Source organism: Anabrus simplex, chromosome 1, assembly GCF_040414725.1.
Source record: "Anabrus simplex isolate iqAnaSimp1 chromosome 1, ASM4041472v1, whole genome shotgun sequence".
NCBI classification, from domain to species: domain Eukaryota; kingdom Metazoa; phylum Arthropoda; class Insecta; order Orthoptera; family Tettigoniidae; genus Anabrus; species Anabrus simplex.
This window is the reverse complement of record NC_090265.1, coordinates 1,137,832,040-1,137,859,316: the sequence shown is the minus strand read 5'-3', so window position 1 is coordinate 1,137,859,316 and position 27,277 is coordinate 1,137,832,040. Positions and strand designations below refer to the sequence as shown.

The 27,277-nt window shown below is 39.0% G+C and overlaps 1 protein-coding gene across 1 annotated transcript in view; it reads right to left on the bottom strand.

Annotated features, from left to right (window-relative positions):
- The window catches only part of poe (E3 ubiquitin-protein ligase-like protein poe), a 797,274-nt gene that overhangs the window by 38,642 nt on the left and 731,355 nt on the right, over nt 1-27,277 (bottom strand). The window contains exons 72-73 of the mRNA XM_067137373.2: nt 26,441-26,617; nt 7,096-7,512 (exon numbers count right to left, since the gene is read on the bottom strand). Of these exons, the coding sequence (XP_066993474.2) occupies nt 7,096-7,512; nt 26,441-26,617 (594 nt within the window). The remainder of the gene's footprint in view (nt 1-7,095; nt 7,513-26,440; nt 26,618-27,277) is intronic.

The window sequence follows — 27,277 nt, the reverse complement described above, 5'->3', positions numbered from 1 at the left end:
AGGGGTTAAATTACAGAAACAAACCGTGATGTTGGTGAGGAACATTAAAAATTTCTTATGAGGTGTTTTAGGAAATGGAGGTGTTATAACTTCTATTTAAAATTAAGAACTTCATTTTGGTCTGTATTGAATCTAGATTTACACTATAAATTGAGGATAATTATGTGTACCTTTTCAATACAAATACAATGTGACGTCATTAACACATCACGAATTTATCATCCTTCAAAAAAAATTGGGACCGGGTTCGGCATTATTTGTATGCCATCATCAGCCATAGGAAACTTTGTGACAAGGCTTAAGTACAATATTAACATAACATACAACATAAATATATATAAAAATTGACCATATTCTTACATAACTATTAAAATTTTTTTGGTGTAGTCCTTAGAACTTAAGATTAAAATTGGTGGCATATTATATGCAACATATTATGACTTATTACTTCTATACAATTTGACTAAAGTTAAAGCTTTGTCAGGTTCTTTAAATATTACAAAATGCTGATTTAGCATCCAGTTAAAAAAAAAAAAAAAATTTCCATCTTTATGACAGGTATTAAAATGAGTTCACCTATTAACAAATTGGAAACAGTAACCTATTTGTACTAGGTGTAGAGATATGTTACAGTATAAGTCCTTAGTAACTCAATATCTTGCGTTAATGCAGTTTGGTTATTTAACAGCAAATCAAGTAAAATGATAAGTTCGGCTGATATTATTTTAGACTTTAAAACATTATTTGTCCATTATAGAGGTCCCTTGAGTAAAGATTTTTTTAGTGGGCAAAACAGTTCCTTATTAGAATTGATTACAGGTTCACTCTGTTTTGGGGTTTGAATAGAATGAATTCTTATTTCATTATATAATGTTGTTGTGCAATATTCATATACATAATGTTCCGTCTTTGCTAGTGTTCTTAAAATATAGATCGACTTAACAGGAGTGGACTGGTGAACCGAAATTTCTTGGAGCATTACATTCAAGGTCTTTGAGGTTCTAGAAATATCTCGATCCACGACGGACCTAGGAGAAAGATATATATACTGCGTATTAGCATAAGAATAACAAAGTTTGAGAAGGCACTATTTCTATTTAAATGGAAACTCAGCCCAAGCACTACGTTGTCGAGAATAAAGCCAGAGAGGAACTGTCTACTGGAAAGGCAGATAACAGACTAAGAGTACTAGAAGAGGGGCGGAGCATATGATGTAGGGGAAGGGGGATCGCGGTAATGCGAGGTTATTGGTCGGGAGGGTGTGGATTACGGAGGGGATGATAGATGAGCATATTGCGCACCATTTTGTGTACTGGTTGATTTATTGGTCTTTTTAGATCGTTGATCACTGAAATGAGCGTGTCAAACAATATCGTGGGTTTTTCGGATACCTCATTCAGATTATAATTAGGGTTAAAATACTGGTCCAATGATATGAAACATTGTTCGGTTATATCAAGTAAGGGCCCTTTTCCCAATATTTCTACGACGTCAATGTCATGACTGATGTCATGAAAACTATGTTTATAGTCATTTATGTGTTATGTCCTATAGCTGAAAATCTCCTATATTTAATGGTGTTGACGTGCTCATTATACCTAACCTTAAAGGATCTCCCCGTTTGTCCAATGTATGTACTATCACAGCTGTTACAGTGAAATCTGTATACGCCCGATTTATCATATGGGTTTGGTGCGTTGACTAGTTTAGCGTTATGAAATATGTCAAGATTTCTGTTGTTGGTTTTAAAAGAAATGTTGATATTTTTCTTGAATATTTTTGTAATTCTATATATGTTAGGATTATATGTGAATGTTGAGAAGACTTTTGGTCTAGTTATTTCTTTTTGTAGGTTATTATAGGTTTGATTTCGGTCTGTGCTTGAACTTATAAATTATTCGTTCTATGAAACTACGATTATAGCTGTTATGGACTGCAATGATACATATTGTTTTTAGTTCTCTATTTAAGTCTGATTTTGACATGGGAATACTAAAAGCCCGGTGTATCATACTATTATAGGTTGCCCGCTTTTGGCTGGGTGGGTGTATGGAGTCATTATGAATGGTTGTGGCGGTATGTGTTTGTTTTCTATAGATCCTGTATTTAAAGGAATGCGGGAGCCGAGTGATGGTTAAATCTAGGAAGTTAAGGACTCTGTTATCCTCGGATACTATTGTAAACTTAATATCTGGATCAATATTATTAAGGTGTACCAGGGTGGTGGGTGCGTCTGAAATGTGCTGGTCCATAACTATAAACGTATCATCAATGAATCTGGCCCACAAGAGAATGTTATTAAATTTCTTATCATTTTATATTCTAGTATGTTCAAGGAAATCCAGATATATATCAGCCAAAATGCCAGATGCTGGTGACCCCATTGCCAGCCCATCTTGTTTGTATATCACTTTGTCGAATGTGAAGTAATTGCTATTAACTAACAGTTTGAGGATGGTTATGAAATCTGCTATTTCTAATTGAGCTTGCTATGGGTATGTAGGTTTTTTGAAATAATTGGCAGTACTTTTTCTGGTTTTATGTTTGCATACATGTTGATGATATCAAATGAATGCATAGTATAATGGGGTTGCATTTTAAAGTTGTCTAGTTTTTTAACTAATTCTAGAGTGTTAATCACAGATTTGTTTGCTTGAAAAGTATAGTGTTTTCTAAGAAATTGTTGTATAAATTGCGCTGTCTTGTAAAGAGGGCTCGGTCTAAAATTTACAATGGGACGTATCGGTACTCCTTCCTTATGGATTTTTGGTTGGGCTTTGACCGTGGAGAGACCAGGGTTCATATTGATCAGTTTGTTTTTCTCGTCAGTCAACAGGAAGGTTATGTTTTTTAGTATCTGTTTTAGCTGTTTTTGAATGGATTTAGTTGGATCTTTTTCTATTATTGTAAAAGAACTGTCTGTAAAAAAAAAAAAAATTGTTTTGGTTATATAATCAGTTTTTTCCATTATAACAGTGGTGTTTCCTTTGTCTGCTTTGGTGATGATGGTTTTTGTGTCTTTAACCTTATTCTTGAGCTGTAGGATCTTTTTTCAGTTCTCGTGTTGCGTTGAATTAATACTGTAAACCGATGCATTTAGAATTCTGTTTAATTGTTTCTTGGCTTCATATCTAACCTCATTCTGAGTGTCAATAGGTATATTGTTGATGGCCGCTTCTGTTTCTATTACCAGCTGTTTGGTCATGTTCGCTATATTATAGTTAGGCCAATTATGCTTGGGGCCTTTAGAGAGAATAGCGATTTCTTCGTTGTCAGAGTCAATGTTGGAGAGATTAATAAGGGGCGGGTGAAATTGATCTAGAATTTGGCTATGCGTGTTATTAAGGGAAGAGTTCCTGGACGGTCTGTTTTCTGCATTTGATTTATTGGTTAGGGTTTGGAATTTATGGTCTAATGTGTACTGTTTCTGAGAAAGTATATTGGTTAGCTTGCTGTATACTTTATCTTGCAAAATATTCCATTGTGCATTAGACAACAATGCAGTGACTTCAAGGTGGGTTTCATATAAACGATTGTTTAAAAAGGATTTTTTCTTGTATAAAAACTTTAGTTCGTTTTGCAGCCAAAGTTTGTTAGTTTTCTGGTGTACCCTTTTCTGATGTGGTAAAATACGTCGTTTGTTATTCTTTACAAAATTTGGCGTCACGTTATTTACGATACACTTTTTAATAAATTTATATCCTTGCCCAACTTTCCTATTTTTATTTTTAAGCTCATATATTGTTGAGCTTTAGTCTTTGCTTGGTAAGCTGTTCTATTTAAAGTTAAGAATGATAAGTATGATACACTGGGCTTTTAGTATTCCCATGTCAAAATCAGACTTAAATAGAGAACTAAAAACAATACGTAGCATTGCAGTCCAGAACGGCTATAATCGTAGTTTCATAGAACGAATAATTTACAAGTTCAAGCACAGACCGAAATCAAACCTACAAAAACAAAAAGAAATAACTAGACCAAAAGTCTTCTCAACATTCACATATAATCCTAACATATATAGAATTACAAAAATATTCAAGAAAAATATCAACATTTCTTTTAAAACCAACAACAGAAATCTTGACATATTTCATAACGCTAAACTAGTCAACGCACCAAACCCACATGACAAATCGGGCATATACAGATTTCACTAACAGCTGCGATAGTACATACATTGGACAAACAGGGAGATCCTGTAAGGTTAGGTATAATGAGCACGTCAACGCCATTAAATATAGGAGATTTTCAGCTATAGGACAACACACAAATGACTGTAAACATAGTTTTCATGACATCAATCATGACATTGACGTCGTAGAAATATTGGGAAAAGGGCCCTTACTTGATATAACCGAACAATGTTTTCACATCATTGGACCAGTATTTTAACCCTACTTATAATCTGAATGAGGTATCCGAAAAACCCACGATATTGTTTGACACGCTCATTTCAGTGATCAACAATCTAAAAAGACCAATAAATCAACCAGTACACAAAATGGTGCGCAATATGCTCATCTACCATCCCCTCCGTAATCCACGCCCTCCCGACCAATAACCTCGCATTACCGCGATCCCCCTTCCCCTACATCATATGCTCCGCCCCTCTTCTAGTACTCTTAGTCTGTTATCTGCCTTTCCAGTAGACAGTTCCTCTCTGGCTTTATTCTCGACAACGTAGTGCTTGGGGCGAGTTTCCATTTAAATAGAAATAGTGCCTTCTCAAACTTTGTTATTCTTATGCTAATACGCAGTATATATATCTTTCTCCTAGGTCCGTCGTGGATCGAGATATTTCTAGAACCTCAAAGACCTTGAATGTAATGCTCCAAGAAATTCCGGTTCACCAGTCCACTCCTGGTAAGTCGATCTATATTTTAAGAACACTAGCAAAGACGGAACATTATGTATATGAATATTGCACAACAACATTATATAATGAAATACGAATTCATTCTATTCAAACCCCAAAACAGAGTGAACCTGTAATCAATTCTAATAAGGAACTGTTTTGCCCACTCAAAAAATCTTTACTCAAAGGACCTCTATAATGGACAAATAATGTTTTAAAGTCTAAAATAATATCAGCCGAACTTATCATTTTACTTGATTTGCTGTTAAATAACCAAACTGCATTAACGCAAGATATTGAGTTACTAAGGACTTATACTGTAACATATCTCTACACCTAGTACAAATAGGTTACTGTTTCCAATTTGTTAATAGGTGAACTCATTTTAATACATGTCATTTTTAGGTATTTTTGACCAAAATGCACAATTACCTTTAAACGCTTAGTAGTTATAAAAATTTTCAAAGATTAAAAACATTTTTTTAACTGGATGCTAAATCAGCATTTTGTAATATTTAAAGAACCTGACAATAGGTAACCTAACAGAATCAATGAAAATGAAGACAGCTGGGACAGATTATAATTATTATCAGTTTCCGCATGGGGCAAAGACACTTTGTCATCTTCTGAAGAGTATGGGGTTTAAATATCTGTCTGTACCTAAAAAGTGTTTAAAAGGTGAAAAACCTGAAATAATTGCTTGGCGGTACAGATATCCTCCAAGATATTCGGGGCCAGGGTAATGCTGACTTATACCTAGACGAAATGTGGTTTGACAGTAACTGTTGCAGAAGGAAGAACTGGACAGACGATTTTGACAATTGTGCTGTAACAACCCTATTCAACAAAGGCGATAGAATCGTGTTGTTCATTGAGGTGGACGGTTTGGTTTTATTAGTGATACTCTTCTAGTCACACATACTAAAACGGCGGATGCTCCCGCGGATTACGCGGTAGCACAAAATCGGAAGTCTTTGAAAACTGGTTTGAAGAGAAGAAACTACGACCCTTAGAAGGACCATCTGTAATAGTTATGGACAAGGCCTCCTACCACAGCCATGTATTTAACCCTAAGCCTAATCAGTCCTGGAAGAAAGATAGAATCCTTCAATATATGATCGATAAGAATATTCTTTTACCTCAGCCTGCTCCTATAATTAAGGTACTTTTTGAAATTATTGGGAGAACACGCATATTGGAGAAAGAAAAAAAAAACAAGTATGATGTAGAGGAATTGGCAGCCAGGTATGGGCACATAGTCTTGCGCATACCGCCAAAGCACTGCATTTTTAATCCCATTGCGATGGTGTGACCAGAGAAAAAATGGAAGACCACATCAGAAAATCTAAGAAGAAACCATTCAATCATTGAAGGAAGGAAGCCTGTATGCCGTGACACCTGGCAAGTGGAGAAATTACTTCAGGCACGTGGAGAAAATAGAAAATAGCTACAAGAACATCCAGTCCATTTTTGACAATGAGAAGATTTGCATACAGCTAACAGATTCTTCTGAGGAGGAAGACAACGAGGATTAAGGTGAAATTGTAATAAGAAGAAATTTAATGGTTAATAGTTTTTCAGGGGACCCACACTTCAAATTAAATGCCTTTTATTCGTTTAACAAATATGAATAAAGTAAAAAAAATAATACTAATCCAACCTATTTGAAGCTTTTTATGGTATGGAAAATACCCCAAAGTGGGAATTAACGCCTTAAAGTATTGCTTTCCTGTAACTGCTGGAGGCTACCGCCTGTGCCATGGAGGAGCCAATAATTATACTAATTATGAATAATTCAGTTGTCACTTCATTCAGTATGAATAAAGTATTATTTTCATTTTTGTAAATGGTTTACATTACAAAGTGTGCAGCCTATTCGTGGGGTAAAATTGGGCCATTTTATCACTAATTCTGTTAAGAATTATATAATAATAGCAACAACAATAACAACAAATTATTGTTGTTATTATTATTATTATTATTATTATTATTATTATTATTATTATTATTATTATTATTATTCATGTGGCTGTATCAGCCTTATAATGTTCCAGCATTTACGTGCAGCTGAAATGGAAAAACACAAATCATTTCAAGAACAGCTTGTGAGGTGAGGTTATGTTTTGTCCCCAAGTATACATACCTAGTGCCCGCGTAAATGGAAACTCACTGAACTTTGTAATGGAAATAAATGTTATCAATTCATAATTAAACTTTAAAGCAATGTACAAAATACATACATCGAGCAACTGCTCTGTGACAGCCCCCTGTGTTGCATCTGTCTCTCCAGCCAAGCACATCTGCAAGACTCCAAGGAATACACCAATAGCACCCAGCTCAGGTCGTGTCAACACTTCCTGGTTACGTCTCACTTTGACACACAGGCGGAATAACTTCAATAGGACCTGCAGCAATGGACGTGCACGTGAAGCATCTTTTATTGCAGCCAGACGATCCAGCATCACCTGCAGACCTCCACAATCAGCCATTACATTTGCCATCTTGTAAGCTTCTTCATTGTTAACTTCTTGTTCACTTTTGGCATCAAGAGTTTCCACAAACTCCTCTGTGGCATCACCCAAAAGTCCACGCATTCTGTACACTACCCGCATTGCATCTCCTTCTCCACCTTCTGCCACCCATACTTTCTTAAAAACCTGTAATCAAAAAAGATAAATTTACTAGTGATAATTCATATAATACAACAACAACAACAACAACAACAACAATAATAATAATAATAATAATAATAATAATAAACTTATTTTTAAAATTAACAATTTATAACGTACTTTTATTATGTTAGGAAAGTAACAAGGGGACCCTAGGGTAATATGTAGCGAATGTTATCATTCAAACTTACTCAGAAATTATAGTAGTTCACCTTGTCACGACTGTGTATTAATTAGCTGAGAAATCTTAATTATAATGTGTTCCTTCCCATCAGTTGTGCTTGTACTTGAGAACTGAGTAATTTCCAGCCAATCTTTTTATTTTTTGGCGTGTGTCTGAAAGTGTACAGGACCAAAGGAACCATGAGTAGTAACCCTTGGTCATTGCAAGCCAAACTGATTGTAAAATACATGTAACAGCCTATTTGACTCACAAAAGGCGAGAACCGCCACGTTGTACATGGATTTATCAGAAGACAAGTTGCATCTGCCCAGCACAGACTGTTACATCTTTTCGTGTAGTTTGGTTACTCCTGCAGGTAATTCATACATCTGAAGTCTATGAATAGCTAAGGAATATAGCTATCCTATGATATCTTCCTTACTAATCATCATCATCATCATCATTTCCCTTTATCCAGCTGTAGCCGGGTAGGGGAAAATATGGTTCCTCTCCACTTTCTTTGGTCTTTTCACCACTCCTCCTCGAACACTGTGTCCCAGTCCAGGTTTCTTTCTATAATACTGCGTTGGATTGTATCTCCTTCCATCTCGATTGTGGTCGCCCACGGCCTCTCCTTTCTTGGATTTGCATTTCCATCACCTTTTTTGGCATTCTTTTGCCACTCATTCGCTTTATGTGCCCAAACCACCTTAGTCGGCTCTTCTCTAATCTATCGTTCATTTTTTCCACTCCAATTTCTTCCTGGATTTTCTCATTCCTTATTTTGTCTCTTCTACTCTTCTGTATCATACTCCTTAAGAACTTCATTTAGGCTGCCTGTATTCGACTCATCCTTCTTTGTCATTGTCCAAGTTTCTGCTCCGTAAGTTGTTATGGGTACGTAATACATCTTGTATATAGTATCCTTTGCAAGAGTTTTACTCTTTTCTACACTTATTTTCAATCCACATTCACATTCACCACATTCAACTGTTCTTGAACCTTCATGTCGTCTTGTCCCCAAATCACACTATCATCTGCAAGTAACATCATGTTCATTTATCTTCCTCCATATGCTGCTTTCGTTGTTCTCATGATGTCATACATTACTATTGTAAACAGGATTGGTGATAGAACACTTCCCTGTCTCAGCCCACTAGTTATTTTGAACCAACTTGTCCTGCCAACTTGTGTTTGCACGCAACTACAACACTCCTTATACAATGCTATGATCATTTTTATTAATCCCTGTCCAATTCCTTTTTACACTAGACTGTCCCAAACTTTAGTCCTGGGGACACTGTCATATGCCTTTTCAATGTCAATGAAAGTCATCACCATATCATTCCCGTACTCCCATTGCTTTTCCATTAGTTGTCTCATAATGAAAATGGGCTCTATTGTTGACCTTCCACTTCTGAAACCAAACTGATTTTCCTGTATCTGCTTCTCAACCCTCAACCTTATTCTACTTTCCAGTATCCTTTCCATTATCTTAGCAACATGGGATATTAGAGTAATTCCCCTGTAGTTCTTCAAAACTTTCTTATCTCCTTTCTTGAAAATTGGGATGATTATTCCTTTTTGCCAATCATCAGGAACCTCCTTATTCTCCCAGACATTCCTGAGAACCCGATATGTCCACTGCAGGCCTACAGCTCCAGCTGCCTTTATCATCTCCACTGAAATTTCACCCATTCCAGCAGTTTTTCCATTCTTCATCTTTCTTACTGCCATTTCAATTTCATTCATGGTAATTTCTTTATCCATTTCTTCATCAACTAATTGCCTTTCCTGGTTGTCCACTGAATGACTGTCATCAGTTCTTATGTTCAGCAGCTTCTGAAAATATTCTCTCCATCTCTTTCTTATTTCTTCTGGCTTTGTTAATATTATGCCACCTTCATCCTTCACAAATCTGGTGTTTACTTGATCTCTCTTTTTGTTTCTTAAGATACCATACAGTAATTTCTTGATGCCCTGCATATCATCCCTCAATGTGTGTGTGAATAAGGCCCAGCTTTTCCTCTTTTCTTCCTCTACTACTTTCTTGGCCAAATTCTTTGCCTCCACATATTTTCTACTTTCTTCAGTCTTAGATGTTTTCCATGCATTCCATGCCATTTTCTTTTCCTTCACTTTAATCTTTACCCTATCATTCCACCACTGTGTGTCTTTCACATTTCCTGATGTTCTACCACATACCTTTTCTGCACATCCAACCAGTGCTTCCTTGAGAATCTTTTCCATTTATCTTCAACATTCCCCACCTCCGTCCTGGGTACCAAGGGTATTATTTCCCTTTGAAATTTTTCTCGTATGCTTTTCTCCTTCAACTTCCATACTTTAATTCTTTTCTCTCTTCTTAATGGGGGTTTTTCAATTTTTCTGACTTTCATTTTTCCAATCACAACTCTACAATCTCCACCAAAGGCTTCTTAAGGCAGGGCTGTTACATCTAAAAGGTTCTTCCGGTGTTCTTTCTCTATGATTATATAATCAATCACGGTCTTTGTTCGTCTGTCTCCCCAACCATACCTTGTAATCTTCTGACTGTTCTTCTTCCTAAACCAGGTGTTTCCAACAATCATTTGATTCCTCATGCAAAAATCCACCAACAACTCGCCTTCTGGATTTACATTTCCATATCCAAAGGGCCCTACAACATCTTCCTTTCCTTGTCTTTCCATTCCAACTTGTGCATTTAGACCTCCCATCAATACCACTTCCTTATCTTCTGTCTCTCCACTTCCTCTAAGAAGTCCTCTAGATGCTCATCTATGCAACCAGTTTGTCGGGCATACGACTGAAATAGATCTTTCACGCCATTTTCAAACTGGAGTCCCATCATCATCATCATCATCATCCTATCGCTGACGTATTTTTGTATATTCCACACTAACTGTACCATTATATTTTGTGGGAGTAGTCAGCAAGTTGGTTTTACTTACAGTCCACTACAAGTAGAAGCAGCATGTGATGCAATTACTATAATCAGATTCAAAGCCCAAGTGTTTTAGACAGCAAGTGAAAGCAATACTGACAAAAAGTGTGTGTAATAATGATCATTCAGATGAAGACGACAGCTTAGTTTCCTGAAGTGATAGATTGCAACAGATTTAGCGCAATCACAACAAAGATGGCAAGAAAGATGAAAGTGACTAGAAATGGTGGCAGGAGAAAAGACTTTAATTATCATTCAACCATTTAATGGAAGCTATAATGTGTCAGAAACACTTTTACAAGGCTATAATGGATCTTATGATTTCCGCCTTTGCCAGGAAAACAAGTGGTTTGCAGTGACTGAGTGAAATGACAACTACAAACTGAAGAGGGCCCAGGAAATGGCATGGGGGAGTCTCTACGAACATCTTGAGATTCTGGCCAGAAACGGGGGTGTGATGCGAATATATGAACTTACCAAGAGAGTTCACTTAGCCTTTCACACCCAGTGGAAGGTTGGGTTTTCAACCCCAGCGGGAAACTGGGTCAGTGAGCCAACAGGAGTGGAGGAAAGTGGAAGGCAACGGGAAACCACCACTGTAATTTTCCCAAGAAAACCCCATGGCTTTGCTCAATTCAAAATATTCCGGAGTTTCAAGTTCCCCAGTCGGATCTCCGGGGGGGGGGGGGGGAACTACGTTGAAAGAAGCCTCAAGAAATGTGCGATGCTGCAAGGAACAGTACTGTTTAGGAACTCGGAATGTAAGATCCATGTATCAAGGAAAGCTGGATATAGTCAAACGAGAAATGAAGAGACTGGACATCGATATACTGGGAATAAGCAAAGCGAGATGGATTGGTATTGGTAAATTTGCTACAGATGAGTACATGGTCTACTATTCTGGACATGAAAACCAAAGGAAAAATGGAGTTGCCCTCATAGTTAGCAACAGGGTGCATAACACTATAATGGGGTGCAATTTTAAAAGTGATAGAATGATGTCTGTACGTTTTCAAAGCCAAACTTTTAACATCACAGTCATACAAATTTACGTTCCAACCACAGAAGCTGAAGAGGAACAATATTGACCAGTTCTATGAAGACTTACGAGAATTGCTACAGTTAACACCAAAGAAGGATGTTGTCTTCATTATTGGCGACTGGAATGCCAAAGTAGGAAATCAAACTGTAGATGGAGTAACGGGAAAATTTGGCCTTGGCACAACAAATGAAGCTGGACAGAGACTCCTAGAATTCTGTCAAGACAACTCACTGGCCATTACCAACACACTGTTTCAATTGCCCAAACGACACCTATACACCTGGACCTTGCCAGATGGTAAATGTCGGAATCAGATTGACTACATACTTTGTAGTCAGAGGTGGAGGAGCGCTGTACAGTCATCCAAAACAAGGCCTGGGGCTGATTATGGATCAGATCATGAGCTCTTAATTTCCAAATTCCGGCTCAAATTAAAAAGGATTGACAAAGCCAAACCATCAAGCAGATATGACCTAAATAGCATACCTCTTGAATATACAGTAGAGGTTAGAAACCAGATTTAATGGATTAGATTTAAGGGATAGAGTCCCAGAAGAGCTATGGTCAGAAGTACGCTGTGTTGTTAAGGAGACAGCGGAAAAGCATATTCCCAAGAAAAAAGAAGAAGGCCAAATGGTGGTGAGGCACTACAAATAGCAGAAGAAAGAAGGAATGCAAAAATCAAAGGGGAAAGATCGAAGATGTCTAAATTAAATGCAAAGTTTCAGAAACTAGCTAGAAGAATGCCTTTTTTTTGAATGAACAGTGCAAGGAAGTTGAGGAAAATAACAGACTGGGTAAGACAAGAGATCTTTACATAAGAATTGGAGACATCAGAGGGAAATTCCAGGCGAAGATTGGAATGATTAAGGATAAAAATGGAAAAGATCTTACTGAAGCAGAGGAGATTAAAGAAAGGTGGAGGGAATATGTAGGCAATTTGTATAGGAAAGATCGGAATACTCCTGATGATGAAGTTATTCTGTTGTCAGAGCCAGAACCAGATATCCTAGAAAGTGAGGTCAGGTGGGCCCTAGAAAGTATTGCAAACAATAAGGCAAGTGGTTATGATGGAATCCCAGGAGAACTGTTCAAAATCCTAGGAGAGGATGCTGTGAAAGTCCTACATTCAATATGTCAGCAAATATGGAAAACCCAGCAGTGGCCAAAAGATTGGAAAAACTCAGTGTTCATCCCAATTCCAAAGAAGGGCAGTGCTAAGGAATGTTCAAACTACCGAACAATCGCACTTATATCGCATGCTAGTAAGGTTATGCTCAAGATCCTGCAAAATAGGCTTCGGCAGTACGTAGATCGAGAACCACCTGAAGAACAAGCCAGTTTCCGCAAAGGCAGAGGAACCAGCGATCAAATTGCTAATATTCGCTGGATTATGGAGAAAGCAAGAGAATTCCAGAAAGACCTATACATATGCTTTATTGACTATACTCAAGCCTTTGACTGTGTTGACCACAATAAATTGTGGCAAGTACTCAAGACTATGGGAGTATCAGATCATCTTATTTGCCTTATGAGAAATCTCTACTCTGATCAGGAAGCTACGGTGAGAACCCTATATGGATCAATTGAATGGGTCAAGATTGAGAAAGGTGTACGTCAAGGCTGCATATTGTCACCTTATTTATTCAACTTATATGCAGAGTATGTGATGAGGAATGCCAAATTAGATGAAACAGAAACTGGAGCTAAAATTGGTGGGAGGCATATAAATAACCTTAGATACGCTGATGACACCACCCTGTTGGCAGAAAGTGAAGAACAACTTAAGTATCTACTAATGAAGGTGAAAGAGGAAAGTGCAAAAGCTGGACTAAGGTTGAATGTCAAGAAAACAAAGATCATGGCAACTAAACCTATCACCTCCTGGCATATAAATGGTGAAACAATGGAGGTTGTTCCTAGTTTCATCTACTTGGGCTCCAAAATAACTGCTGACGGCAATTGCAGCCATGAAATTAAGAGACGCTTGCTCCTTGGGAGGAAGGCAATGGCCAACCTTGATAACATTTTCAAGAGTAGAGACGTAACTTTAAGAACGAAGATTCGTATAGTGAAGGCTATGGTCTTCCCAGTAGCAATGTACGGAAGCGAGACTTGGACAGTAAGAAAGGCTGAGAGTCGAAGAATAGACGCATTTGAACTATGGTGTTGGAGAAAACTCCTTAGAGTTCCGTGGACTGCGAAGAGATCTAATAAGTCCATATTACAGGAAATCAACCCAGGCTGTTCACTGGAAGGTCAAATACTCAGACAAAAACCAAAGTACTTCGGTCATATTATGAGAAAACATGATTCACTGGAAAAGACCTTAATGCTGGGGAAGACTGATGGTAACAGGAGAAGAGGGCGACAATGGATGAGGTGGATTGATGGCATCAAGGAAGCCATGGCTTTCAATTTAGAAAGACTTCGGAAAATAGTATAAGACAGGAAGAAATGGCGCACTTTGGTCTATGGGGTCACAAAGTCTCGAAAGCGACTAAACGACTAACAACAACAACAACAACAACAACAAAGTTTCACCACTTTTGGGGAATGGTTAAGACCTATTTATTTCAGGTTTGAAGCTCTAAGTTAACCCCTTAAGTGAGACCTCTCAGTTTTTTGAAACCTCACCCAGGCAGGGAGCAGATTTTCATATGATATAAAATATGCTACAGTAGTAAGTGATTATTTAAATTTTGTATTTAGGCTCCTAGGGTCATGTAAATGACTTATTTTACACAATGCCCTTAAAAATGTGACAAGTACTGCAATTTTAACATTGTCATATGTGACAATAAGAATGACGTATGTCTTCTTCTTCAAATAATTTTCTATTCTCATTTAAAGTCTCTCTTTTTTTTTTTTTTGCAGTTTCTGATGCATAATTAGAAGAACGTGGTGAAGGCGATTAATTAATGACATGTCTGGTGAAGGAATAATATACAGATGAAAAACCAAGGTCACCAAATCTAGTAACAAAATCTAGGGAAGTCTTTTTCTGAACCGTCAACATAACGCAAGTAGAAAAACTGTGATATTATGGAACTAGAATGTCCTAGTATTCATAGAAAATTACTGAGTATCCCAATGAAACAACCTCGAGATTGCCACTTTTCCAACTGCCTAATTTGGTAGTCCAAGTGCAGAGATCACAAAAGCAATTTCAGCCGTCATACAGAGTAGCCTACATTCATTCAATGCATTATACACACTATCATAATAAAAAAAAAATGCTAATAAAGGAGGCATTAAAATGAAAATATGGATTTAAGGAAACCACTCGCTGCCACACGGCAAATGATTGAACAGTCCTACTTTAGTACATGCTGAGGAACTTGGGCCTGCAGTATTCTATCAACACACCTATTCCCCTGCACTAGTATAAGATTCTTCTCTAAATCAGCAAATTCCAACATTCCACAGACAACATTACTGGGTATATCTTATCAACTTTCTGTCATATCAACACAAAAGACTGTTAGAAGACATACTGTACAAGCTAAAGGAATACCACTACAGTCTAAAGAACCATGGGGCCGATGACCTTCGATGTTAGGCCCCTTAAAACAACAAGCATCATCATCATCATCATCATCATCATCATCATCTAAACAACCATTTTTAAAGTAGACATGATATAGGCTTTTTGGGCTTATGCTGAGTCAAGAAAATAATTCCACCTTTACAATACTATTCCATTTTAAATAGGAAAAAGGAATAAAATTGTATAGTATTGTGGTATGGTGAACTGCTGCATCCGCCGTGCCAATGTATAACAGTGGGAAGTAGGGCAAGTTAGTCAGCTCCAACCGCACGCTCATCACCAAGGAAGGCCCACCCTCTTCCTACTCCCGTCACCAGGCATATGAGAGCTGCTTGCGGATTGGTCAACGCCCCCGCCGCTGCTATCTGGATCATCTTGCTCGCTCATTGGAGGTCTCCGGTGTTATGGAAGAATCTGGAAGGCACGTGGAGAGTATTCGTCTTTGTGAAGCCTTTGGAGGCGTGTCCCTTCTGGAAGCATCCAGATGGCGTGGGCCCAGGTATTCAAGTCAGGCGCAGCCTACGGATTGAGTTAGTCGTCGTAGTTCAGCCGGTGTGAGTTAGCGAAGAGAGCAGCGACAGCCTAGGCTGAGGTGTCAGTCTGTTGGAGCCAAGGACTCTTTCCTGTTTCCCTGACGTCATGTGTGTGAGTCTCTTGGGGCCGGCTGCTGTAGAAGAACCTTGGGTGTTCAGGAAAGCGCGAAGGGAATACTGTGTGCCGACGTGTGCAGACTGCGAACGGAGTTCGACGGATTGAGTGAACAGGGGATACTATCCTGAGCTGTGAGACTGCCACATAGACTGCGGACCGTGACAGCGCTAATGAGTGTGACTGAGCGGCTGAGTGAGTGTAGTGTAAGTGTTCGAAGACTCTGTGTGCGTGTTTCATTGTAGATGGAACATGAGAAACTAAGAGAGAGTGAGAACCATGTAAGAGCGAATTCTGTGTACTTGTGTAAGTTCGGCAATCATGTGTGTGTAAATGTGTAGTTTTAGTGCATAGTTAATAAATTTTAGAAATAGGACGATACCAGGTTCTGTCTTATTTATTTGCCCCACCAACATGTAACAACTGGCATAAGAATGGAGAATCTGGTAGCGTATTTTGTAGTCGGCAGAAATTTCTACGAGTGAAATGAATTCTGAGCAGCTCCAGATTTTTCTAAGTTAAGTTTAGTGAACTTGAAAATAAAATCTTATCTAGCTGTGAACCGAGATCTGAATGGAGATCTAACCCGGACCAATTGAAAATAGACTTGACTTAAGTGAAAGAAACAGGGAGCAGTTTAAGTCGGAAAACAAAGTGCGCTCTCTCGAAACCGAGGTCAATGATGATGTCGTGCAGGACGAGAAGCGGCCCGAAGTGATGCTCGCAATGGCAGATTCTGGAGTTCGAGGCCCAGTGGACGAAGCTAGTGCCCTGCGTGCGAACACGATGGCTGTGGAGATGTGAATGAATTCTGCTAGCAGCGATGGTGCCTCTGGCATCGTGAAGGAGGAAACTCCACGGGACGACAGGATCACTTGCTGGAGAACATGCTGAACCCAGTTCGAGACCGGATCGACGTCCAAGAAGAGCGCCGAATATCCGATCGCTGGACTACGTGCACACACAGAAGATGACTGTACGACAAAGCCCCCAGCCATGTTCGATCTATGAGGAGTTGGGGGAGTGTTCGATGGGTGCTGCAGTGTCCACCAGTGGAGAGCCGCCTACCGAGTCCGTCTGCAGGAGAGGACTCTGCACGTTGATAGAACACTACGGGTATTCAACGCTGAGTTCGAGCAACCAGGAGGCGTGATTGTTGATAAGTTACCCCAAGGTGACACCAAAATCGAAGCTGCTGACACTTGTGATAAGCAGCGTGGTGCCATGTTCCATGCAGGGAGGATGATCGGCAGAGTGTGGAACTACGAGGAGGCTCCGACGATGTCCCAGGAGATGGAGGGAGCGATGGCAACGGCGTGGCTGGAGGGAGCCCCACTAGGAGACAGAGCACCACCGATGACCAACAAACGAGGAAGCCACCTGACCAGCACACTTGTTCTGGCACGAAGCTGCGTGCCGGTACGAACATTTAATTCCGCACCCCGGAAGAAGACGAAATTAAACAGGGCTAAGTCTGGGACAAGCAAACCAGTCCCGTGCATCACTCCCCTGGAAGCAGACGGAGGTGTGGACGAAAGGAAAACCACCGAGGTTCCGGCTGCCATGTGAGGCTTGCGGATTGTCACCGAGGTTCTGGCTGCCACGTGAGGCTTGCAGATTGTTATCATCGGGAACGAGGACACCGTCGACCGGACCCAGCAGATTCCCCATGGGAAGATGGTGGCCAATCGAACAAACTGCCTGGCATCATATTGTGGAGCAATGCCTTGCCCTGAGGAGAGGGCATGTGACATGGTGACCCACTGCATCTGCCATGCCAACATACAACAGCGGGAATTAGGGCAAGCTAGCCAGCTCCAACTGCACACTCATCACAAAGGAAGGCCCACCCTCCTCCTACTCACGTCACCAGGTGGAGGAGAGCTGCTTGCAGATTGCTGAGCGCCCCTAGCACTGCTATCTGGATCATTCTGCTCGCTCATTGGAGGCCTCTGGCGTTATGGAAGAATCTGGACAGTGCGTGGAGAGCATTTGTCTTTAGGAAACCTCTGGAGGCGTGTCCCTTCTGGAAGCATCCAGATGGCGTGGGCCCAGGTATTTAAGTGTTAGGCGCAGCCTATGGATTGAGTTATTCGCCGTAGTTCAGCTGGTGTGAGTTAGCGAAGAGAGCAGTCAGTGACAGCCTAGGCTGAGGTGTCAGTCTGTTGAACTATCTATCTGTTGGAGCCGAGGACTCTTTCCTGTTTCCCTGACATTGCGTGTGCGAGTCTCTTGGGCCAGGCTGCTGTAGAAGAACCTTGGGTATTCTGGAGCAGCGTGAAGGGAACGCTGGGTGCCGACATGTGCAGACAGCGAACAGAGTTTGACGGATTGAGTGAACAGAGGATACTATCCCGAGCTGCGAAACTGATGTGCAGACTGCGGACTGTGACAGCGTTAACGAGTGTGACTGAGCAGCTGAGTGAGTGTAGTGTAAGTGATCGAAGACCCTGTGTGCGTGTCTCATTGTAGATGGAACATGGGAAACTAAGAGAGAGTGCGAACCAAGACTGAATCCTGTGTACCTGTGCAAGTTGTAAGCTCGGCAATCGTGAGTGTGTAAATGTGTAGTTTTAGTGCATACTTAATAAATTTTAGAAATAAGATGCTACCGGGTTCTGTCTTATTTATTTACCTCACCAAAACGTAACAGTATTGTAAAGTTTGAATTACCCAACCATTAAGAACTCCTAACTTGTTCAGATTGACAATACAGACTAATTATGAAGATCATTCTTCGTGGTCAAGAAAATAAGGCAAAATTCTTTGTTTCACAGAGAACTTTGCTCCGTGTCTTCAGAAGAAAATCTCAACTGTTCACCTGACTTTTGGTTACGCAAGAGATAAATACTGTTAAAACAAAACCAATTCTCATAATATACAGTTCTTAGGAATGAAATGTATATTGAAGCTGAATATCATGTTCTATTCTATTCTATTCAAAAAGTTCTGAACCAGCCACTATTCATAATTTCCATTTTTTCTTGTACACTCCTTTTTCGAGGCTTCCAGTAAATATTACAGGTGATGGGCAAATGCTGAGTATGCCTTCTTGATCAGAAAGTTCATAAATTCAGCATTTAAAGTAAAGTACAGTACAGTATTGTGTTTGGTTACTTACAAGAACAGCTGATGGTGGGATGTGGTATACAGTCACTACAGCCTACACAGGTGACGTGTTTAAAGAGTGATGACGCTAATAGTTCTCATTTTTATTACAGGTTTAAATCTGGTAGAGGTAGTTGGATTTTTGACGGGTGGTAACAAGTCCATTTGAAACTCCTTGTCGTACGAATTCAGCATGTAAAAGACACACTTGGCGTTTTCCTGACAAAATTAAAACTCAGCGTTGACTCAGACTTACAGTCTCCTACAATATGAGCATGTCCGAGTTATGAGTGATGCAAGTAATGCCATTCCTTATGCAGGCTGTAACTATGATGAGTGATTGTGAAAGTGCTGTTCATAGGAAGAGCCCTGCACAGATGGGGAAATCCATAAAGTTAGTGTCTTGGCGGATGCAAACTGTATGGCAGTGCAGAAAATTTTGCTGATAATTCTGAAATAATCAAGTTCATTGATTTGCACTCAGGTATTTTTGCTTGTGGTTAGGCAACCCTTGACAGTGCTGTGAGAGAATAGTGATATATAAAGAGCCTTGAGACCATAAAGCTGTAAATATGACCTTAGTCAAACTGGCTCCTGCCCACAATTATTGGAAGGAAGGAACAACAGTCAATACGTTTGTAGTTGTCACAAGAGAAAATCCCTCGTAAACCTGTGACTGTAGGGGTATTAGGCCTATGGTATTATGTTAACTGAGCTATCCGTTTTAATTCCTTGGGTGTAATATACTGTAGTCAAATATTTACAATACACTACCCAGCATGATTTTTGCGGAAAAGCATCTGATATGTGATATCAACTTCAGAAATATCATTGGTGCTATTGTATCACATCTAGTTTTCGTGTTATTTGCCATTTACTGTCTGAAAATGTGTCATTGCGGCACAATGCTGCTTTGTGATAACAGTGAATCGGCTGTTGTTACAGTGGTTGTGGTTTGCTTAAAGGCTGTACTACTTCATAACAGAAACATTCTAGCTTCGATTCCTGTGGCACATTCCGTTTCACTAAAAGAAAATTATATCACAATGCAAACTGTTTTTAGATAAAATCAAATATCATGAGCACCGGTGGGATGTGTGTAGTGACTTGAAGGTATGTGGTATTATATTAGGACAACAAGCAGGCTACACTAAATTCCCTTGTTATTTATGTAAATGGGACAGCAGAGCTAGGAACAAACACTGGTCTACACCTTCCTGGCCTAAGAGACAAGTTTTGACACCTGTGAAAAATGATACAAATAATGCCTCAGTTGAGCCACAAAAAATTATTTTGCCATTACTACACATCAAATTGGGAATTATCAATTAGTTTGTTAAGGCCTTGAATAAAAGTAGCCCCTGTTTCAAGTACACTGCAAGCAAATTTCCACATTTATCTGATGCAAAAGGCAATAAAGGCATTTTTAATGGACTACAAATTAGAAAGCTTCTGAAAGACAGAAACTTCGAACAGACGATGAATGCCGTGGAACTTGCTGCATGGAATTCAATAAGAGACGTCATAATGAAGTTCCTAGGATGAACAACACAAAACAATAGTGAAAACAATGTTGGACGATATCAAAGAGTTGGGGTGTGGAATGAGTCTGAAGCTGCACTTTCTTCATTCTTATCTCGATCACTTTCCGGAAAATCTTGGGGCTGTTAGTTAACCCCTCAGCGCCGACCTCTATACATGGTATAGACCCTCTTTTCTTCCGTAGCCGCCGACCTCTATATGTGGTATAGACCCATACATGGTTTCACATTTACGGCTATAGCGTGAAGAGTTTTGGAGTTACTGATATGCAAATTGTTTTGTTTCCAAGAAGACAGTTTCGGGTTTATCAGTGTTGTAAATAAGAATTGAAAAATCGTTATAATGTAGTTGTTTTTGCAAGGATAATTATTTGTCAAATAAGTCTGAGCACTAATCTCTTGCTTTTTTTAAAGTCTGTTTGCTTCATTCTTTCCCACAGAATAAAATAAAGAAATGATGATCTGAGAAGTTTGTCTTTTTGTGTGATGTTCATTGCTCTATTTGTACATTGGGAGTGCGGTTTATTTATTATATTTATCTTTATTTCTCAGCTTGTAATATTTTCGTAACTCTCCACGAGCGCTTTGTGTAGGCATCAGTTAGTGCTGCTTTCTGTCATACGATACGAGAACCAGTTGTTCATGGTATATATCTCGTTTGAAAGACGTTGTCTCGAACTTTTATCTGAAATATGTATCAAGTTGGTTTGTTTCATCATAAATGTTATTCCCCTCATTCAGTTTCGTCCTGTTGCTTTCTGTCTCGCTGCAGCTTCACCAGTCCGTGTGACGCGCCGCGCTCAGCCGTGGTATGACTGACAGTAACGTGCTTGAAATATTGTATAATTCAGATGAAAGTTTAATCGGAAGTAGTAGTGACAGTATAAGCAGCAGTGATAATGACATAGATGATGTAGCAGTGGTAAATGATGAGAGTGACGATGAGGAGGAAACAGTACTTGGAAATTTCGTGTAAGAGGTTATAGATAATTATACAGGTCAAAGAGAAGTTTTCAACTGTGAATTCTGATTGCTAAATTCTCTAATAATACTCACACAGGCCACAGAGACAAATATTGAGCAATTACCTTATCGGGTTCAGCTGGTGAAAGGTTTGTTTACAAAATACGCTCCGGAGGGAGGGGAATGAAATATTCAAGGCCGGCGCGCATCAGATAATACAGTTCCAAGGTTGCAGGAAAGACATTTTATCAGGAAATTAGCACCCAAGAGTTGGAAATCCAAACCTCAGAGACATTGTATCCTGTGTTCAAAACACGGCGGAAAGAAGACGTCAGTGTACTGCTGCCAGGAGTGTGACTTGAGTCCCTGTCTCAAAGAGTGCTTCGAACTCTATCACACGGAACTAAATTACTAAGGAAATGTGAAAGAATTATGTAATTATCTGCATGTACATAGTTCTGTCATAAGGAATTCCAAATTACGTGAAAATCGGGCTACTCTTATACTTGTAGTAACGCTTTAAGTGAATCGATGTATTTCAGTCGCGCGTAGTTGAAATCTCATCCGGCCGCGGGGTAGGAAGCTATTTAAATGGCTGCGACGCTGAGGGGTAAAGAGATGGGAGAAAGGTTCTACTAGGACATCAAGGAGGCAGAAAGAAGATACCAGGGGAGGTGGGATGAACCAATGATGGCCGACTACTGTTGGTGTTTGAAGAGAGAAGACAAACTTGATCCAGTCAGACGCTGGGCAGCCAAGCGTTCACTCCAAGGGGACATCTAGGACTGCTAAAGTTTATTTTGTTCACATTTATGAATTCATAAAGGTACTGCATAAAAGTTACATTGTTTGCTTGTAAATCACATTTAATTGTCAAAATAAATTGCTTTCATTGCCTCAGAGCTGTTTATGTGTTTTATGTAAATCAGTATTATATTACAATAAATGCTAAATAGTTCATTGTAATTTTATACTAATAATTATTCATTGTTTATAATAATTCAAGACAATATTCAACTATTTCAATATATATAATAATACAAAAAATTCAAAAAATTTCCAAAATTATCAACATTTGTCAGTACTTTTTAAATGCAATATTCAGGTCTATCTCTTATTTTGATATACCTATTGCGAGAAAATGTGACGTGATATGTAGAAACGGACAACGGATTAGTGTTCAGCGAACCAAAATTAGTTAAGATCACCTATCACACCTCTTGCCGCAAAAGGAAAGTCTGAAAATGCTGGGTTGTGATACGTGGATAACAATTTGCAAATTCGGATGAAAGAGTGCAGATTTTTAGTCAGGTGGTGTTTACGTTTCAGTAGGCTTGTCAGACTGATATGTAACAGCAATTTCAAGCTCAATGTTGAAAGCAACGGAAAACTACCTCACGACATGAAAATCTTTTGGAACATTAAAATATGAAAACACTTGCGTGAGAAAGACTCTTTAGAAAATTATATTTTCTCAGTGTGATCGTTTTAGTAACTCCACACATCATAATAATAGATACACAAAACATTGTCGAAATGTTCTTTGGTTTATGTTCTTAATGCAATTAAACACAAAAAGTTAAGTAGTTGAAATTTGTAGGCCCTTATATGAACAGGTCTAATAGTCTTATTACCGTATTTGCTCGGATGTAACTCGCACTTTTTTGACAAAAAAAATAAGTGTGAACATTTTTGGTGCATGATATATGCAGGGCTTTGTGTGCAAAAGGTCGTGTTCCCGAAAAAACATAAAATTTGTGTTAGGCTATTGAAATAAGACAACTGGCATACTTATCCCATTCACTGTCACTGCCTTCAGTCTTCGAGCTATTCTCGCGTGCATCATTCTGTTCACCATCCCATACTGCATCATCCTGACTTCTGTCCAACGCATTTGCAATGCCCGTCTTTAAAAAAACTCTTCACAATAACGTCTGTCGATACTATAACCCTTGCCCGCATAATCCAATCACACGTGAGTTCAACTGGCGGCCTCTTTATTTTGCCTGCTGGTGTCAGCTCATGCTCCCCTCCTGCCATCCATTCGGTGTACAATTTACGTATACTGTCCTTGAAGGGCTTGTTGATGAAAACATGTAAGGGCTGTATAGACAAGTGTGAGTTCACCATGAATTATGAGATCAGTTTTCATTTCATGAAGACGTTTCTGCGTGTCTTCCACCAAGTGCCCGTGGAAACAGTCCCACACTAGCATTGCTGGGCATCGATGCAGTGCCCCTGGCTGTGCTCTCCACACCGTATGGACCCAGTCCTGATCAACCCTTTCTCCTAAACCCGTACATTAATGCCTTTGGGAAACTTCGCTTTAAACACTGTTTTTCTTTTGAAAATAACGTACGGTTATTTTCTTCCGTCTGTGGTTATTGCTAGCATGACAGTGCAACGCTGTTTTTCACACCCAGTTGTACGTACAAGCACACTATATTCTCCCTTCTTGTTGATGGTGGTGTTGCATGGCATGTCAAAGTTTATCAGGGTTTGATCTGCATTGCCAATTTGAGATAAGAGGTAACTGTTTTTCTTCCGCATTGCTATCACATGGCGATGAAAATCTATGATTTTGTCGCTGAAATTGCTTGGAATTCTCTGGCAGAGAGATGTTCGCCTTCGCAGACACAATCCCTTTCGTGCCATAAATCTACAGATCCAACCCCGGCTCACTTTCAGATCTGAACAGCAGTTTCCTCCTTTAATCACTAGTTTGCGTGCTTTGAAATGTAGCATCTCGTGCGAGATATTAAAGCCATCATTTCGTAACTCTCTAACGTAATGGAGCAACTCATCTTCCAGCTCAGGAAACTTACCAGTTTTCGGCCCTCTGAATGCTTTACGTGTTCGGTTGGTGGTTTCTAGCGGCGCAGATTTCTGTTTACACCATTAGCGAATATTAAACTCATTCACACTGAATTCTCGACTGGCAGCTCTGTTACTATGTTCTTCATAATAGTTGAACATTTTGAGTTTAAACCCAGCCGTATAACTCGGAAAACTTAACTGAGAAACAACAATGAAACGTGAAGACAGAATACGGGTACTTGTCAACAATACAACAGATAGACGATACCTAATACCGTGATCACCTGACTGCCTGGATAGGGAAATACTCACAGTTCACATAGCACTAAGCATATCGACAAAGACGGAGGAGTGAGAGAGATGGCCGAGTGCGACTGACTGGCTAGGAATGCGGCCTTGGGGAAGGGGTTTGCGAGTTAGGTATTTTTGTTACAACAGCTAGCCTCAACCATTCTGCAGGTAGAAAGAAATGCAGCTTCTTCTTGTACTGTCACGTACAAAGTATCGTAACAGCAATTGGTACAGTCCGGATATTTAATGTAGGCACGTCCACGGAATACCCTAACTTATATGCGAGCAAATACGGTACTTTGTAAAATGCAGACCAAGGTTAATTTTTACTTGACAATCTTCTAAGAGTTATAAAAGTTACTGTTCCGTGAAATGGAACTTATAAGAAGGAAACACTCTGTTAAAATTGAGGAGAGACTTGAGATTTTTGGCGCAAAATTATGAAATAAAGAAGGGGTCGTCTCACCTTGTGGTCTGATGGAGTGACGTGTGTGTGTTATAACTGGTGGTGGTCCTACTACTGAACGAAAGTTGGAGCGGATGGCATGCTCCTAGCGTAGATAATTTTACGCAAAAATCTCAAGTCTCTCCACAATTTTAACACAGTTTTTCCTTTAGGTAGTTAATGCCATAGCTGTTCATATCCTTGTGTCAGCTCACAGAAATGTTGTATTTATGCATCCCGATTCCAAAGTAATACCAAATGGATGGTTCAATTACGTACTTTTAGTTATCCAGTAAATATTCCTCACGTAGAGTTTTCACACGTGCCAGCTCTTCATTCAAAAACTCTGTAATCCATGCTAACTCATGGTTTTCGAGCTTCGCCAATGGGATATTTGATTTGTAAACATCTCAACTGTTCTTTTTGAGAAGTGATCTTTGGAAATTTTCTGGCCTTTGCAACTGACCTATTGCTTTGTATTATTATTATTATTATTATTATTATGATTGTTATAACAGTAATAGTAATTTCGGTCACCAGTTCAGAGACTGATTTGACTCTGCTTCCATGCCAGTCTATTAGATGTCTGTTTTGTTTGAGGTGGACCAGTGATAGCGATAGAATTTTCTTGTCACTTTGTTGTGTTTTTCGCTGTTAACGTGTTTTACAATTCTATCCTTTTCCTATGCAACTCTGCAAAGCACTCACTGTCAAAGAATTTCTGGCATGTAAATCCTAATTTGAATATTGCCAAACCCTCTATGGGCATTTATAGCCATGTGCCCCATAACCTCAACAATTAATTCAGACTTGACTTTGTGCATAATAAAGATCATTGCAAGAAACAAATTTCAAAGTTCAAACAGGAATAATGGGAAGAAACACACATTTCACATCTTGTCTCGTGCCAATATAGCTTTTCAGTAATAACGAACAGAGAAGTTGTTTGAAATCAGATATTCAGGAAGAAAATGAAACACATCTTCGTCTTGCAGATATCATTTAATAATCATAAAAAGTCTTATGACCGTCATATAAATAGATTATTAATCGCTCAAAATGGCTGAAATCAAGTTTTGGAAGCTTTTCTGTTGATAAACATGGTTTTTGCTAAAAAAGAACGCATTTAAAATGAATTACCTACAAAATTGTAAGTATTTGCTAATTTGCATCAATCGCATTTTCAGTCAAAATTCGTATTAAAATTAGTGGCTAAGGCAAAAATGTGAAATTTTCCTATCGCTATGCCTGCACATTATGGAATATTCCTAATCATGAATAGAGTATAATTTACACACTACAAGAACAATCTTAGGGTATAAATGTTTAATCTTAATGTACGAGACATATTGTCTTCCGGGGTGAGAATTTCTCCTCTATAAAAGTATTCGGTAAACTAACCTCTCGAACAGGTAAGTCTAAGCTGATGATCTTATTGTTGACAAGCAACTCCATCCCATTATCATCCTCCAGAAGGGCAACCAACTCACAGTCTTGACAGATTTTGTTCTTTACGTCCCTCATCAGTGGCCCCAAACCAGGTTCTGTGCTGCTATAAGGGTTTCCTAACATACGACCCTGTAATAAAAATGGTCCATTATTACAACTCATTTCACTGATTACATTATGCGTTACGAGACACTTAATACAGCATACAATACACACACAATATGGAGAATTCACTAAAATAGATATTACTTACACATCTGTTGACAAATACATTATTGCTTAATTTAAAATGACAAAACAAAACATACATAATAAACTAAACCTACCAAACAAGACATATACACAAAAAATATGTACAGGAGGCTGCTAAATTTGGAATGTATTAAGCTGACACAAAGCACAGCCAGGAAAAAGGAGAGGAGCAACTGTGCATGACTGAGAAAAAAAATGTTACAACAAAAATGCCTGTAGTTGGCTTCCCTAAAAAGTTTTACAATGTTCAGAAATTTGACAGTAATTTAAACTGGATATACAGCATACATTTATTCTCATTAAAAAAATTATTAAAAAAGTATCCACGACACTTCCTATGTACCTCTTACTGTTCCCTCAATTCTAAGGATCGTAATTTATGAGGATATTACTATCAAAGGGTAGAGAAGGGGATATTGAATAGGTGGGCCCTTCTCTACCCTTTGATAGTGGTCAATTGTCAATACGGACCATAATGAAATTCATAACCTATGACTATGAGGCTACTGTTTGGTTGTCTCCAAATCTTGCAGTTCT